At 39.9% G+C, this 16,553-nt stretch overlaps 1 protein-coding gene across 8 annotated transcripts in view; it reads left to right on the forward strand.

Moving 5' to 3' along the window:
- kcnt1b (potassium sodium-activated channel subfamily T member 1b) overlaps positions 1-16,553 on the forward strand; it is a 72,104-nt gene that overhangs the window by 53,570 nt on the left and 1,981 nt on the right. For 2 of the 8 annotated variants that reach the window (XM_014335672.2, XM_014335675.2), the window contains 13 exons: positions 424-495; positions 3,290-3,424; positions 4,150-4,261; positions 4,492-4,587; positions 5,693-5,794; positions 6,169-6,252; positions 6,353-6,481; positions 6,947-6,967; positions 7,163-7,460; positions 9,773-9,835; positions 10,079-10,129; positions 12,623-12,634; positions 14,138-14,222. In XM_014335672.2, coding sequence (XP_014191158.1) covers positions 424-495; positions 3,290-3,424; positions 4,150-4,261; positions 4,492-4,587; positions 5,693-5,794; positions 6,169-6,252; positions 6,353-6,481; positions 6,947-6,967; positions 7,163-7,460; positions 9,773-9,835; positions 10,079-10,129; positions 12,623-12,634; positions 14,138-14,222 — 1,260 coding nt within the window. The remainder of the gene's footprint in view (positions 1-423; positions 496-3,289; positions 3,425-4,149; positions 4,262-4,491; positions 4,588-5,692; positions 5,795-6,168; positions 6,253-6,352; positions 6,482-6,946; positions 6,968-7,162; positions 7,461-9,772; positions 9,836-10,078; positions 10,130-12,622; positions 12,635-14,137; positions 14,223-16,553) is intronic. The other 6 variants (XM_042223442.1, XM_042223444.1, XM_042223443.1 and 3 more) reach the window with 4 other exon arrangements.

Genomic DNA, 16,553 nt, shown 5'->3' on the forward strand with positions numbered 1-16,553 from the left:
CTTTTTTCTCTTCTTTTGTTGCATTATTCATAGACGTCTGCAGTGTTTGTATGTTAGGGCATGTATATTTTTGTGCATGCATGTTGCAGCGGTCCATTTTTTCTGCTCTAACCCACTGCGGGCTTCATTAACTTTGACCTCATTTCTGCAGTTTGCTGAAACAGATGAACGATAAAAACACAGGGCCAGGAAAACAAAGTGGCCCCCTCAGGAATTTAAATGTCAGGCAGTTTTTTATAAATCCTCCAAATGCATTGAACTATTTATTTCTCTCTTAATCCATAATGAATTCAAACAAATCTTTCCTGCCCTCATCAACAGGCAGATTTCAGGAAATTACTTGTACAGTTTCGTAATCTGTCACTGGGGTTTACAAAGATAATTAGTGTGGGATGCTCAATTCATGTTTCCCGTTTCCTGCAGGCCAGACAACCATTTCTTAGAGGCCATTTGCTGCTTTCCAATGGTTTACTTCATGGCCGGCACAATTGATAAGTAAGTGTTTATATTATAAAAGAAAACGCACTCGGTTAATCACCTAGCTTAATGTATGAAATAATTTTTCATCCAGCCAGCAGAAGTACAGCTCCAGGACATCTTGGACATCACAGTTACACAACAACTTAAATGCACTGTAATCTTTAATGGCTCTTGAACACATTTGCTGCTGATGTGATTTTGTGTTTTATAGGCACATTTGAATCAAATGTAGCAGTTTGATTTCAAACTATATAATACATTTTTTAATCATTTTAATCTTTTCTGTGTTACCTGAGGAAGAAGACAAAGATGCTTGTCAGTGACGTTCAAACGTGCATCTTGCAGCTGTTACTTGCAGATTTTTGAGCTGGAACAAAGCAAGCACTCAGTGTTTGACTGAAGCAGGGAAAGCAAGTGGTAGTTAGTTTGAACCTAGTGATTTAAAAACTTCACTAATGTGTAATTAAGCTGTCAAGAAAAAATGGCTTCTTTGCAAACAAAAATGAATGAACAATGTAAAGAGGGAGTCACCATAGCATTATAGTCTAAACATTAACAAAAATAATAGCTTTATGGAGACAACTGTACATTGAAACCTAACTTTTAGTTCTGCAAATATGATTCTTTTAGTTGAGTCATGGAAAAAAAACAAGTGGAAAACATGCAGTTGAAGATGTGCTGCGTTTATTCAGTCCCGTAAACCAAAGGCGTGTACTACGAAGCTGGATTTGTAACTCTGGTTTTCAGTTTCATGAAGGTAGTTCACCTCTTACTGGTGTGCATCACCATGGTAACTTATACTGAAGATCTAACCTGCTTCGGGGCAGGTTGTACTCGAGACGAGAGCAACAGGCACGAAAGTCCCGCCAACTGACCAATCAGCTCTCTGGAAAATATTCTTAGAAGCAACTTAAGTTTTTAAATGTTGACTGCAAACAGTTTTACAATAATTATTCTAAAAACTTAAATTTATAAAAAACAGGAGACCTGTTTCTTGAACTTGTATCAAATTGTTTATAACCACATTCGACTTCTGTTTTTAGATTTCTTTCTTTTCATTAATCGCCATGGTGCCGCAGCTAAAAGAATAAAAACTCAAACTTTACTATGCACATCTACATATTATTTAATGAAATAACAGTAAGAATCTCAGCTTCCTCCATGTCTTAAAGTGCTGACTATGTAATGCTGCTTACAGTCAGCATTTTTGTTGGTTTTGCTTTCTGGGTTTATGGCTAGACTTTATTAATATACTTACCATCACTAAAAGCATATTTGTAGAAGCACGTTTCTTACTAAACTACTCTATAGTGTTTTCCCGTTAGATGCTCACACCACTAATTTGTCTGTTGCAGCTGTGTTGCTTTCAGCCAGCATTGTGTGTTTAACCTCCAAAATTACCAGTAGACTCGTCCATCAGACGGTCAGGCCTGTCAGATGCTGCCAGTGCCGGTCGTCTCATGTGAACATACGAATAACTAGATGGTTAAACCCCAGTTTAATCTATCGAGTTGATAAAACCTTTCATGCAACTACTTTGTCTAGTTCTTGATGTTAGATGTAGGGTAAGCCAGACAACAGAAATATATCCTGGGTATGTTGAATGTGCATGGTAGTGCACGTCAATTCTGACAAAAAATAAATATATTTAGTAACCACTAACCTCTATCTAAAACTTGTTTTTGCAGTCCAGCCCATTATAATTTATTCATGCATAAAAATCCACTTAGTTAACTCCTCACCTTCTTGGTCGATGCAGATTTGGAAATTTTGGTTATCTTGGATTTGTTTAAATCCAATTTCTGTCTAAAAGAAGCAACATTAAAATGTTTAAAATAAGAGAAATGTGCCATAAAAAAATCAGCTCAATTTGAATTTGATGGGAGCAACACATCTCAAAAATGTTGGAACAGGGCCGTGTTTACCTCCATGTTGCATCTGCTCAGTCTGTAAAACTCTATGTAACTCTGTGTAGCCTGTAAAACCTGTATGTAACATTCTGCATTGATAGTGGCATCAAAGATATGCATGCTGACAATTGCATTTGCACTAATGTGCACCACACTACATAGAGACGTGCATATTTTTGAATGGAGCTCTGATAACAAGCAGGGTGGTCCCTCTGCTCTTTAGTTCAGAGGACGCAGCATCCATGTTTGCATCACAGAGGTTTAACCTGGTGAACTATTTTAACAGACAAAGATTTCTGGAAGTGTTCCTGAGGCCATGCAGGCATCTCCATGACAGCCGCCTGAGGGTCCGAAGACCACGAACATCCATTATAAATTTTTGCTGTTTTGATGATATTATGTACTGTAGATGATGAGATATTCACAGGAACATATTGAGAAACATTATTATGAAATATTTCCTAAATTTATAAGCACTGTTTTTTGCAGATTAGTGAACCTCTACCCTTTACTATTCCACAATGCTCTTTTTTTAAAATATATATCAAATCATGTTACCGATCTGTTGCCAGTTAGCCTAATTAGTTGCAAAATGTTCTTCCAGCTGTTTCTCTCATTCACACTTTTTTGAAAGGTGTTGCTTCCTTCAAATTCAAACTTGACTAATATTTTTCATGAAATAGGAAAATGTCTCAGTTCACACATTTGTTTTATATGTTTTATATATTCTTTAGTGAATACAGGTTTATCAGATTTGCAAGTCATTGAATTCTGTTTTTAAATTTTACATGATTCCAACTTTTTTGGAGTTGGGGTTGTATTTACTATATTACTCTTATATTTACCGTTTTCTAACATGTCATAACCTAATAATCACTGCTGCTTTCTGAATGGGACAGCTTGGACAACCTGCTGCAGTGTGGTATCATCTATGCTGACAACTTGGTCGTTGTGGACAAGGAGAGCACTATGAGTGCTGAGGAAGACTACATGGCAGATGCCAAGACCATCGTCAATGTCCAGACAATGTTCAGGTAACATAGAGTGTGCTTTACTGAGTAGAAACTCAAAGGTGTCCTCCCACCAGTCTCAATTGTTCTCACTCCCCCACTCATCTTATTGATCCAGGAACAAGTTCATTAAGTTTGTCTCATCATCTCAGCTTCTCTCCTCTTTGTGCGCTTGGCCTCTGTCTTTCTCACTTTGCAGAGAAAAAGGTTCATGGTTTTATGTATTTTGTGCCTCGGTTGGGGAAGAGGTGTCACATGCTTGTTGACTACTGTACTAAAGCATTTTTCACAGAGACAGCTGTCGTTGAGAACATGTTGGAGTTCTCGTTAGCTCTTGTTAACATGCCCACGTCTAACAAAACCAGAGTACGGCAATCACAGTTAACACAGTGAATTTTGGGGAGTCTAATGTTTTTGACCACAGCATAGATCGCCTTGTGCGAGCTCACCCTTGTTATGTATGAGTCAAGATTCTGATTTTGGCCCAAGTGTGCACCAGATTCACATAATTAATGTCTTTGTCTGTTCTTACTGCAAAGGCAAAGAGCAAATATAAGCTTTTAGAGGGGGTTTACAGAAAGGCAGAGCTCATCTCAAAGACAAACTACAGCTGCCAAAGCTGTGAAACTGCTCATTTATTTAGCAACTAAAATTAAAAGCATTTATCACTGCCACACCATGTCTCTCTCAACACAAAGCATTTTGTCTTTCCACTGACATCCCTCTCACTTTATTTCCTCCACACTCAGGTTGTTCCCCAGTCTCAGCATCATCACTGAGCTCACGCATCCATCCAACATGAGGTTCATGCAGTTCAGAGCCAAGGACTGCTACTCACTCGCACTCTCCAAACTGGAGAAGGTGAGTGTTTCGTGTTCAGTGTCTTTGACTTAGATCGTTTTATTTTCTGGACAATCAAAAAATATCTCAGTATCCCAAAGAGAAGTGTAAGCACTTTGGGTTGTGCATTATAACTTGCAGCCTATGAAGTCTTCTTCTTTTTTTTTTTACCTTTTTGCACTGTATAAACTCATCTGGCCAATTTTTGTGTACACTTTGCTAGTTTTAAGTTGGACCCAATTTGCTTTCAGAACTGCTGTAATTCTTCGTGGCATAGATTCACACAGCTGCTACAGATTTGGCTGCACATCCATGATGACAATTTCCTGTTCTACCACATCCCAAAGGTGCTGTATTGGATTGAGATCTGGTGGCTGTGGAAGTCATTTGAGTACAGTGAAGTCTTTGCCTTGTTTGAGATAATTTGAGCTTTGTGACATGGTGTGTCCATGTTCTGGAAGCAACCGTCAGAACATGGTTACGCTGTGGTCATAAAGGGATGGGCATGGTCAGCAATGATACAGCAGGCTATGGCTTTTAAATGATGCTCAGCTGGTACTAAAGTGCCAAAGTGTCCCAAAAAATATCCTTCACACCATTATACCACCACACCAGTCTGATATGTTAATGCAAAGCAGGTGGATCTATGCATTTATGTTCTTTACACCCATTTTCTGAGCACACCATCACCATTGCAACAGAAAACCAGACTAATCAGACCAGGCAGTGTTTTTTTTCAATATGCTTTTTTTGGTTTAGCTTCACCACAAATCTGTTCTTAACTGTCGATAGGGGCACAAGGTGCTGCTGTAGCCCATCATCTTCACATTTTGTTGTGTTGTGCATTCAGAGAAGCTTTTCTGCATACCTTGGTTGTAACAACTGGTCATTTGAGTTACTGTTGCCTTCCTATGAAGCAGCGTGGCCATCCTCCTCTGAATTCTGGTATCAATGAGCCATTTTTCTCTTTTTCAGATTATTCTGTATAAACCCTAGAGATGGTTGTGCAGGATCAGCAGTTTCTGAAATATTCAGACCAAACTATCTGGTAGCAATACCCACACCACATTTAAAGTCAACTTTCTTCCCCATTCTCCTGCTCAGTTTGAATTTTAGCAGGTCTCTTGACCATGTCTACATGCCTAAAATCACTGAGTGTTGCTGCTTCAATCAGCCAAATAGATTTTTGTGTTAACAGTTAGTTTAACAGCTGTACTAAACAACATGGTCAGGTGAGTTTATATGACATTTAAAGAGTTAGCTTACTTTCCAGGAAATCAAATAAACCCATTAATAATTTTTGTCACACTTCAGGCCTCTTGTGAATGAATGCATTTGTTTAATGCAGTTAAATCATCGTTACTAACAGATAAAGCTTGTATGTATCCCCACTCTTTCTTAAATCTTTTTTTGGCTCCTTTTTTTTGTTTGTATTTTGTTTTTTGCTTCCAGATAGAGCGTGATAAGGGCTCCAACCTGGCTTTCATGTTCCGGCTGCCGTTTGCTGCAGGCAGAGTGTTCAGTATCAGCATGCTGGATACACTACTTTACCAGGTGGGATAACAGACTTTGAACTAGTTCATTATGAAATAGTTAAATATAGACCTGTCTGTCAGCGATTTCATCCTTAGAATTTGTGCTTCACTAGTTCCTCTGTCTGAAAGTTGTGTCTAAAAAGGTAACGGCTGTTACATCAGTATTTCCTAGTAAGGTGCAGTTTATTGTCTAAAGTAAATGTGGGGTTTTTTTTTTACGTGTTTAAGCCTCAAATGAATAGCCTACAAAAGAACATTTGTGCCATTAAATATTAATGAGCATAATGCACAGGATAAAATAATTTATTGCAGGTGTTATAAAGAAAACTTCCCCTCAGAGCAATTGCAAAATGTGTTTGCGAAAGCTTTTAAACTTCTTTTTTTAAACCACAGTCATTTGTCAAGGACTACATGATTGCCATCATCAGGCTTCTCCTTGGTCTGGACACCACGCCTGGTTCTGGGTACCTATGTGCTGTATGTGGAAATTTACTTTTGCATCTTACCAAGTGATTGGTGCATTTTAGTAATTTCATCTGTGATGTGCAGCAACTTTATCGTCAATCTCTCACTTCAGATGAAGATCACAGAGGAGGACCTGTGGATCAGGACCTACGGCAGACTCTTCCAGAAACTTTGCTCCTCCAGCGCTGAGATTCCCATCGGGATCTACCGGACCGAGTCGCATATGTTCTCAACCTCAGAGGCAAGTTCACTTTGATCAGATACTCAGTATCTGAGTCCTGGTCTTGGATTTGGTGTCAGCTTTTGCCTGCGGTTTGAATTCAGCTACCATCTATTAATCATTCCCTCCTTTAGTTTTTGCTTGAGTCCTTCTCCTTTGATACTCTTGCTTATTCTTCAGCTTGTATTTCCTATTCCCTAAATTGCCTTTCCTTTGTTTGAGGCTGCACATTTACCATTCATTTCTTAATACAGATACATTCCAGCTGACAGAAATTCATGTCAAGCAATGAAATTAGATTTATATTTTTGACTGACTCTCACATACTGCTATTAATACAGTTATGAATAAATAAAATATTAAATACAGCATATGTAAGCTTCCATATGCTGATGTTTAAGGCTTCGAACATTTGTTTGCTCTGAATGCCCTCATCTTTCATTGCATCTCTTTTTGTTTGGATGTCTGTCTGTCCTTGTATTCCAGTGCAGGGACAGTAATGCACAGGTAAGATCCAAACAGGCTTGATTCTGTTTATTACGTCAGCTGACTCCTTTTTGCTTAAAGCAGGCAAAGTAAAAAAAAAAATACCTTACTGGTATTTTTTTTTTTTTAATATCAAAAGTTTGTTTGCTTCTTATTCTTATAGTGCACGCTTTCCTCACAAAATCCAGCATTCACATTTCCATCTTACCATTCCAGTCTCAGGTGTCCATCAACGTGGAGCAGGGTGAGGAGCACCGTGATCGTGGAGGATCCTGGAAGGAGAAGACGGGCTACAGAAACTCCACCACGAGTGACCAATCGGAGCACCCGCTGCTAAGGAAGAAGAGCATGCAGTGGGCTCGGCGGCTGAGCAGGAAGAACGTCAAACCGTCGACCAGAGCGGAGCGCATCTCACAGCAGAGACTGAATCTGTATCGGCGCTCCGAGCGACAGGAGCTGTCCGAGCTGGTCAAGAATCGCATGAAGCACCTGGGCCTCCCCACTGTGGGATACGGTGAGTGGAACAGCTGATGTTACGATATATGAGGATATGTTGATGCTTTAGGTTGAAAGATATTACTCAGTATAGCTTATTGTATAGGACTAGATACAGTCCAGCTGCTCTTATCAGTTATTTTAATTAATGATTGTATTTCTTTGTATTTAATTTGTAAATATTAGTCATAATGTCCCAGAAAATGAATAATAATGCTAATTATAATGTTTGTTGCAGATTGGAGTCTCAGTTCTGTAAACATGACTTTGAGGTCACAGAAGCTTTGGATGCAGAAATCCTGTAACTGGTTGAGTTAAATCTCAGTGAGTGAAGCCTAAGAAAAGTCAAAGAAGGAAACCTTTAGTTCAGAAGTCACAGACATTCAAGTCCACACAGCATAGCAGTGTGAATCCAGCTATAAAGATCTGATTAAAGTCATATAAACTGAAAGCCCAATCTCTGAGAGAGAGTTTTTTGAAGGGTGCGGTATGTAAGCATCTTATTCTAAAAGGATGCTACTAGCCAGCTAACCCTGTCCATCTCGTCTCCCAGTTTCTGCTAGCTGCTCAGGTGTGGTGGTTCTTGATGTCATTAAGTGGCTGCTCATAGTCCTTGTTGCTAAGAACTGGGGGACCTAAACCCTGTGGATAACTGATTTATGATGTTGCCACAAAAGCACCCTGGCTATTTGGCACAAGAGACTAATCAGGCCAGGCCTGTGCTTTTATTATTCAAAATATTTATAGCCCCCTGAGAACCAGCCTATTCATTTATGTCCTCTGTAATGGATGTTTGTTTTGGCGTCTATATCTTTTGACTTATTTGAGCTACTTACGACGCTTTTTCTAGTAGTGAAAATGGTGAAAATGTCACCCCAGATGGATCCCTTTAGGCTGCTTGTTTTTTAATGATCCAAAAACCAAAGATTATACTACAGAGAATTTTAGAAGCTGGGACAGGCCAAAGATTTTATTTTTGTATTGTTCCTGAACACTGTAATCTGCTCAGATCAAGAATAGCATGTGACTGATTTCATGCCACAGGCAGTTACACATAAAGTGCCTTTGTTATCACTGCCTTATGTGAGGAACTCCCATGAGTTCCTTGATTAAACACGGGTACCATTACTACATACAGCTGCAGAATGAGTTCTTGCATTTGTATGAGAACACTTGTTGCCTTTCCTTAGTTGCCTACTCTGTTACCACCTGTTGGTTTTACTGGGCTTTGCTCTGATGCGTAATAATAATGATATTGACCATCTCAAAGTCTCAAAGTCACATATCTATGCACCACCACAAATTTCATTGTCACTGTGTTATCAGTTTAAATCGAGATATAATAAACTGGCCCTGTTAGTTTTAATAAGATTGCACGTACTGAATCGATGGGCCGTAGCATCAGCTGCAAAAGTACTTTCTGAGCCTGGTGGTGAAGTATATTCATGAGCTTAAATTTTAGAAGCAAGGACACTCTAGAGTCTGATCAGTTCAGGTTTCAGGATCAAGTTCATGAGATTCTTTTGCTTCACTAATTGATGCTTCTCTCAGCTGGTTAAATTATTTCTGCAGTGCAAGCAGCTGTGTTTGAGAAAGTTATCTAACCCTCCGATCTGTATTCCAGTCATTTTTGTTTTCTTTTACCTCATCTCATTTCCCATGAACACATAGTAATGTGAGGCTTGTTAGTACAGATCATCGACATCGCACTGCATCGTCACTGACCTTCAGAAAACCTCATTTTCTCACATCACTTTCACACCCATCAAACTCCTCTTCCGTGTGTCATAACTCAGACGCACACCACCTCGCAGTCATGATCATACCATCATGTGGATGTGAAGACATCACGCATGAGGATGCAGGAGCACGAACCTCGTCTCAGTTGCATTCAAGACTGCAATTACAGAGTGAAATTGCCTGCATTCTTTTCAGTTCACTTTTTCTTTCGTTTTTGCCTCCTCCCAGCTTCACGGCTCAAAACAAAAAAGCAGAATCATGCTCCAGATGTGTTGTAATGTGTCAATTAAATACGTTTCAGGAAGAACTCCTGAAGTTCAAGATCTTCTAAAGAACCATGAATGTCAGTGAGGATTTCTGCAGCAGGATGTGACAGATTAATAATTTGGAAGTGATTCTGTGCACACACTGATGCATGGCCTCTTTGCATTGCTCTCACACTTTTAAGAGTTTTTTTGATTGTTGTTTTTTTTTTTTAATCTGCAGATGCTTTTGCTGCCTGCCTGATATTTTTTTTGTTTCTTGTTCTTGTTTTTTTTTTTAACCTCCTTTCTCTGCCTCTTCTGTCTTCCTTCCCCTTTTGGCTTGTAGAGGATGTTTCTAATCTCACTGCGAGCGATGTCATGAATCGAGTAAATCTAGGATATTTGCAAGGTAATTTGTGTGCTGTTTATAACTCATTTGCAACATGTGAGTGATTACGTCCACCTTGTGGAGAAAGGAATTTGTCCTTTCGCCAGCATCCAATGAAGAATAGCATTTGCCCACCAAAAAGAATGCTTAACTGTAGATGTTATCTTATCTCTTTAGTTATATAATCTGTTTTATTTGACGTATAACTTGAGTACAAATGAATACATTAGGACGTTGAAGTTAACAGTGACTGCCGTTGCTTAGAGTTGCAGGACATTTCAGAGCACCCGTATTCAGAGGGGACCAGGCTGTCAGGTTAGCTGGTTGATCACAGTACTGCAACTTTACTGCATGAGTGTGAGTGTGCGTGTGTTTTTTATGTGAGTGTGTCCCCTGCCAGAGTCAGCAGTAGGTCAGCAGCAAGTCTCTCACTCTACTCTCTCCCTCTCTTTTTCGATCTCTATCTGGTCTTTCTGCATTGTGTTCCTGTGAGGTGACGTCCCAAACGGCTAGAGTACTGCAGGGCATCAGAGTATGGCTTAAAGAGTGGAGCGGAGTGCATTATGTCTGTGGATGGAAGGATAGATTGTATTCTATAAATGTATAAAAGACGACGAGTGTCGGAGGTGGTCTGATGTAGAAAGTAAACATGTTGGAGGAAGCGGGGCTCTTTTCCTCCTCCATGTCTGTTACTTTCACATGTCAGTGCACCTCAGAGTGTATTAACTTTATGCCATGGCCACTTCCCCAAAGAAGTCAAGTTTGAGCTGATTGTAGTCAGTTTGAGCTCTTTTACCCCTCAGCGTTTTCGCTCTGGTAATATATCTTGTGGTTCTGTACTCCTGCACACTGGAGTGCTCTCAATTTTATTTAAAGAGCAACTTAACATTCACCGAAAATATTGTTTTTTTTTAGCGACTTCCAGTGGTTTAACTTCTCGCTTTAGTGTAGTTATGCAAAATGTGCACGCCAAGAGCACTGTGTGGAAAGAATAAATAGAGAGGGAGGAAATAAAAATCAGAATATAAAGGCGGGTGACACTGAAAGACTGCAACACTCTGCTGGCAGGGTGGAACAAAATTATTCCAAAGATATTTTCCTTCACTGCCGTAACACACCAGTCTAAAGTCTTACAGCGGTGTTCGACTGGGTTGAGTTCTGGTGACTGTAAGGATGATAACATATGTTTCATACACAGACTCGCTATAATGTGGACATTATGCTAGTGGCTCTTAAAAGCAAAGCCAGCAAGGATGTGTCATCTCAGTATTAGCAGGGGGCAACTCCTCTGGCTCCAGAAAGAAATCTGATTGTAGAAGTCTGTAGGAAATGACCCAAGTGCTCTCTGGTGACTTCAGAAAATGCTTTTCTAATGAGTTTACAGTCGTAATCGATGGTTCCAAGTCTTATTTAACTCAGCACATGTAAATTATGGCCCCCATTAGAGCCTGAAAGGGCAATAAAACAGGGTATGCTTTCAGACAGGCCTGCCTCATGATTGGAAAATCTCTTTTGAATGTGGAGCGTCCTTTAGTTTCTAATTTTATTTTTAATACACAGTCTGTGGATTGACAACATTTTCATACTTATAAAAGTGCTTTGTGGTCATCTTGTTTGAGGCCAGCTTTTGAACCATAAAGATAAAGAGATAAAGGTGCTCCCTCAGAACAAATGATGACGCACGGCATAAAAGAGGATCGAACAGGATTCGGTTCTTTTCCTGTAATTTGTTTCACACGTTTGAGCTAAAAATCGAAGGTTTCTAAATTAGAACAAGACCAATCTGTAGTTATTTTAGTGCCACAATAACTATATGACTACATCCTAAATTGCTACATTAAAAACTAGGATTTTGATTAATGGGAAAAAAACACTGACCCTAATAAATGGGAATAATAGGAACGCAAGCAAAAAGAGACCAACTTAAACGCTGACCAGTCCAGAATCATGTTTCCAGAGTTGGATAATTACCAGTGTCAGTATATTAAATATAATATTTAAATATTCACACTTCCGTAGCATGAATAAGGCAGGGGTCTAGATCATCTTTATTTGTTGCTTTGGGGGATTTTAAGCTGTTGATTCCAAATTAGTAGCATTAATAGGAGCAAAACTGTTTAAAAAAGTATACCCTCTAACATGAGCAAAAGTAAGCATTGTTATAACTATAGTTATGCTGGATTACAGAGCCACAACAATAAATCCTTTGCTTTTCTTCAGCTGGTTACCAATTATATATCTGCCGCCATGGTATAACCCATATTTAATACACTGAGTAGTCTGCAGTAACGATGTGTGGATGAAGGGCGAACAGAGAATTACCGTAACTGTAAAGTGTACCTGAATAGATTTAAAAGCAGCAGGTTGACCTCTTCCACTCTCACACTCCCAATGTGCTTTGCTTCACTCTGTTTGGTTTGAGTCGCTCTGCGTTTGGTCCAGTCTGACGGATGCTGGAGCATGTTCCTCTCTGTCTGTGCGTATGTCACATGTCAGTCGGGGGGAGGCTGGGTTGTGGTGGTGGTTGGGGGGGGGTGGGAGGCTGAGTGTCGTCAGTTAGCATGGCAACCTGCCGCCTTAGCAGCCTGTTGGTCCCGTGTGGAATGCGCAGGACGTAAAAGGAATGCGACTTAGATCGATCTGTTGCGTAGCTGGGGACGCTGTCTGCATGCTGGCTCCGTTCTGAAGCTGCGCATGGGGTGCCGTTTCAGTCAGCAGGCAGCATGTGGGCCTCCCCTTATTCCACAAAGTGCCCTGTCAGTAACGGTTAGACCTTCTCTCTCTTTCACCCCGCCTGGCTTTATAAAGGGCCACAAGCAGGTGGGTTTGTCACGGAGACACACGTGCCCTCCTTTTCCTTCCTCTGCCCATCACACGACACAAGTAGGAGACACTGCCGGAGCGCAATCACCACACATGCATGCAGACATGATTAACACACACATGCACACACATGCACACACACACACACACACATAATATGACTCATCTGGAAAAATAAAGGTTAAACTCTCATAGGTTTCCTCTCATAAAATCTAAACTCTTCATAGTGCAGAACAATTTCCTTGGCCTAACTGTGTTGTTGAAGCAATAAAAGATGTTTGTTACAACTGTTAATGTTTTTAGTGTTTATAACAGGATGTAAAGGATGAGGGAATTTAGCAATTTATGAGTATCTTTAAGTGGTTAATTTTAAAACGAATTAAAATGCTTTTCAAATAAAAATAATACGATTTTCTAAATCAGTTTAATATTTTGTGAAATATTAAATTTTCTAACAGTAATTTATAATCACATGGTTGATTTATTGTTCAGTTAGCTTGTTGCAGACTGGAAGAATTGTTTAACTATTAAAGTGAATCTATGCTCGTCCCCAGTTGTCAACGTCTGGTACTTCCCCTGCAGTACTCATCAGAATCTAATCAAACTTGCACACACTGATCGCTTAATGGGTCCTCACCCAAACTGTGATCAAGGTCGAGGTAACATTGGTCGTTTTACGTGCAGTAACCTGTGAATTGTTATGAATCTTGAGCCTACGTCATTTACATCCTGGTTAAGGAACTAGTTAAAGGTAGAGAATATATGCAGGATTGATTTCTTCTACAAGAAATTGGTGAACATGGCAAACTGGACTCTAAAGGCTTTCAAAACTCTTTTGCTAGTCAAATTTTATTATACATCTTTAAAATATACAAACCATAAGAACTTTGAATACTGTGTAAAATGTTTAAAAAAGGAAGAACTGAATGATGAGCCCAGATCAGTCAACCATTGAAAACATTTTGCATTAATGATAAAAAATAGAATAAAAGACATCCTGTATAAATTGATTATGTGAAAACATTTACATTTAAAAACTGCGACTGTCCTCCACTCACAGAGTTTGTATAAGTGTGGTAAAGCTGCCCTTGCTCCAGCTATTTAAAATGACCGTGTAAAAATGTCAGATTCTGGAGTTTGTATGTTCTTTTTTCTAATCCCATTTAAATACAGGCTTTACATTACTTAATGACAGGCTTTATTCATGCTAAATGTGTTTAATAAGATCATTTGTTTCCTCATATTAAGATTTAAATGATCATTAGCAGTTGTAACAAGGAACCCTCAAATTATTCCCGCAGTTATTTGCCTCTGATTTTTTGCACCACTTGCTCGTTAAGTTTTACTTTACTTTTGTCCTGACTGAAAGGCTGAAAACAAGGCAGTGTCATATTTTAAATGGATAACAGGCGCATTTCCTGGTTGATGTTCTGTATAATGGAGGGGGACGAGAGAGGGCTCCAGAGCAGCACTGAAGGCCATCTCTGTCTGTTTCTGCAGATGAGATGAACGACCACCAGAACACGCTGTCCTACGTCCTCATCAATCCTCCTCCTGACACCATGCTGGAGCTCAACGACATTGTGTAAGGACCTCTCTCTTTTATCCTCTACGCTTTACTTTGTTAACACCTTTGTGTTTTATCTGTGTGTTGTTAGTTACAGTCAGACTAAATTACAATCTAAACCATTATGTTTTTTAGACTGGTCAGCCAACACTAATGGTACTTAAATGTAAATTAAACTGAGTAATAAATTACTGAATAGTTGACATGTGGAGCTCAGCTGTGATATACACAAATCAAAATCTTATATATTGTTATTAAAGCCTGGAAATTATAATATGGTATCCATCCTCATATGTCAAAGCATTAACCAATATTAAATATCACCTTATTACTACTTACTGCCACAAGTCATAATATAAATATTAGAATATAAATATATTAAAATATATAGTATCAGAATACAAATATATTGTAATGCACAGATATTGCAATTTTATTGCTAGTAGGTTATTATTTTGTAATCAGCACATTGTTTTACTATATTTACCCCGGGTTTCTTGAATGTTATTACCCATCCATCCATCTTCTTCCTCTTAACTGGGGGCCGGGTAGTGGGGGCAGCAGCCTAAGCACAGAAGCCCAAACCTCCCTCTCCCCAGCCACCACCTCCTCCAGCTTGTCCGGGGGAACACCAAGGCATTCCCAGGCCAGCTGAGAGATATAATCTCTCCAGCGTGTCCTGAGTCTGCCCCGGGGCCTCCTCCCAGTGGGACATGCCCGGGACACCTCACCAAGGAGGCATCCTTATCAAATCCCCGAACCACCTCAGCTGACTTCTTTTTAATGTGGAGGAGCAGCAGCTCAATCTGACCCCTCCCGGATGGCCAAACTTCTTACCCTATCTCTAAGGGAGAGACCAGCCATCCTTCGGAGGAAGCCCATTTCTTTCGCTTGTAACCGCAGTTTCGTTCTTTCGGTCACTACCCACAGCTTGTGACCATAGGTGATTGTAGGGACGTAGATCGACTGGTAAATTGAGGGCTTTGCTTTTACACTCAGCTCTCTCTTCACCACAACAGACCGGTGCAGCGTCTACATCACTGCAGCTGCAGCACTGTAGATCTCCCGCTCCTTTCTCCCGTCAGTCGTGAACAAGATCCCAAGATACTTAAACTCCTCCACTTGGGGCATGTGTTTACCCAATAACATAATTTCAATGTAATATCACTCAGCTATAACAACTCTTGATACAAAATTATTATTTGGATACACTTACATCTTCAGTGGGGTAATTAAAAGGGAATGTTACTACGTTATTACTGAGCTGTAACAAATTGTTACTTTGTTATCTGATCTGGGGGAAAAGGACAAATTATAATAAGTTTATTCAACTTAGTATTTACAGTCATCCTGTATATCCAGACATGCAGCTTGCAAACAGCTACAAACAATGACTTCACACTGTTTCGTAAATATATCTTTTGCAGGAGAACTGCAGGAAAAGTCTGGTATTATGTGAAATATTCCATTTATAACACCTTTCATGTAAACTCCAGCTGTGTCGCAAAGCGTCACCCTTTTTGATGTGTGAATCGATGCCTGCAGCACGCGCGCACAGGTAACGGTTAACACCTCGAGCAGAGAACCAGCAGGGTGTGTGGATCTTAACAGGCGGCGATATAACTGGCATGTTAACTGGCTAACACTAAAAAGTATAGCTATTCTGAAACAGTCAACAACGTAACACGAATATTAATTAATACGAGGCATCAGTAAAGTTCCTTAATAATACTGGTGTCACCTTGTTAAGCGTGACTGCTTCAGAATTATTTCTAGCCTCATAAGAAAGGCAAGTTGTTATTTAACTTGCAAAGGCTTAACTTCAAACTGCGCACTGAACTTCCACTTTTGAAGCCTCGCCGCCACAGACTCCAGGGTCGAGCTTATGTAATTATAATGAGCAGCCAGAAGGGACAGCTGGCAAATCATTCTGCTTTTGAGTAATGCACCAATCAGACACAACATTATAACCACTGACAGGCGAAGGGAATTGCATATCGCTACAGTGCCACCTGTTAGGGTTGAGATATATTTGGCAGCAAGTGAACTGTCAGCTGTTGATGGCAATGTGGATCTGAGGGACTGACATGATCCAGCTTGAGGTGGCTATATGACTGTGTCACAGCCTGTGAACATGGTGGGTCTTACTGGGCTACATTATTAAAAAGTTCAGTGCAGGCCGTGACAGAAAGAGGGCAGGCTGTTGCCACACTACAGAGCTGGTCATGTCGACCCCTGTCCACAGGGGAGGCATTGGAAGAAGGCGGCCTGGCCCCATGAGTAATGTTATCAGAAAAAGCAAAAGGATTTACTGTGTAAAAAGGCAGCCTGAATGAAGCAAGTCCTTGC

Source organism: Haplochromis burtoni, unplaced genomic scaffold (assembly GCF_018398535.1).
Source record: "Haplochromis burtoni strain Fernald_Lab_line unplaced genomic scaffold, NCSU_Asbu1 Contig_111, whole genome shotgun sequence".
Lineage (NCBI taxonomy): Eukaryota > Metazoa > Chordata > Actinopteri > Cichliformes > Cichlidae > Haplochromis > Haplochromis burtoni.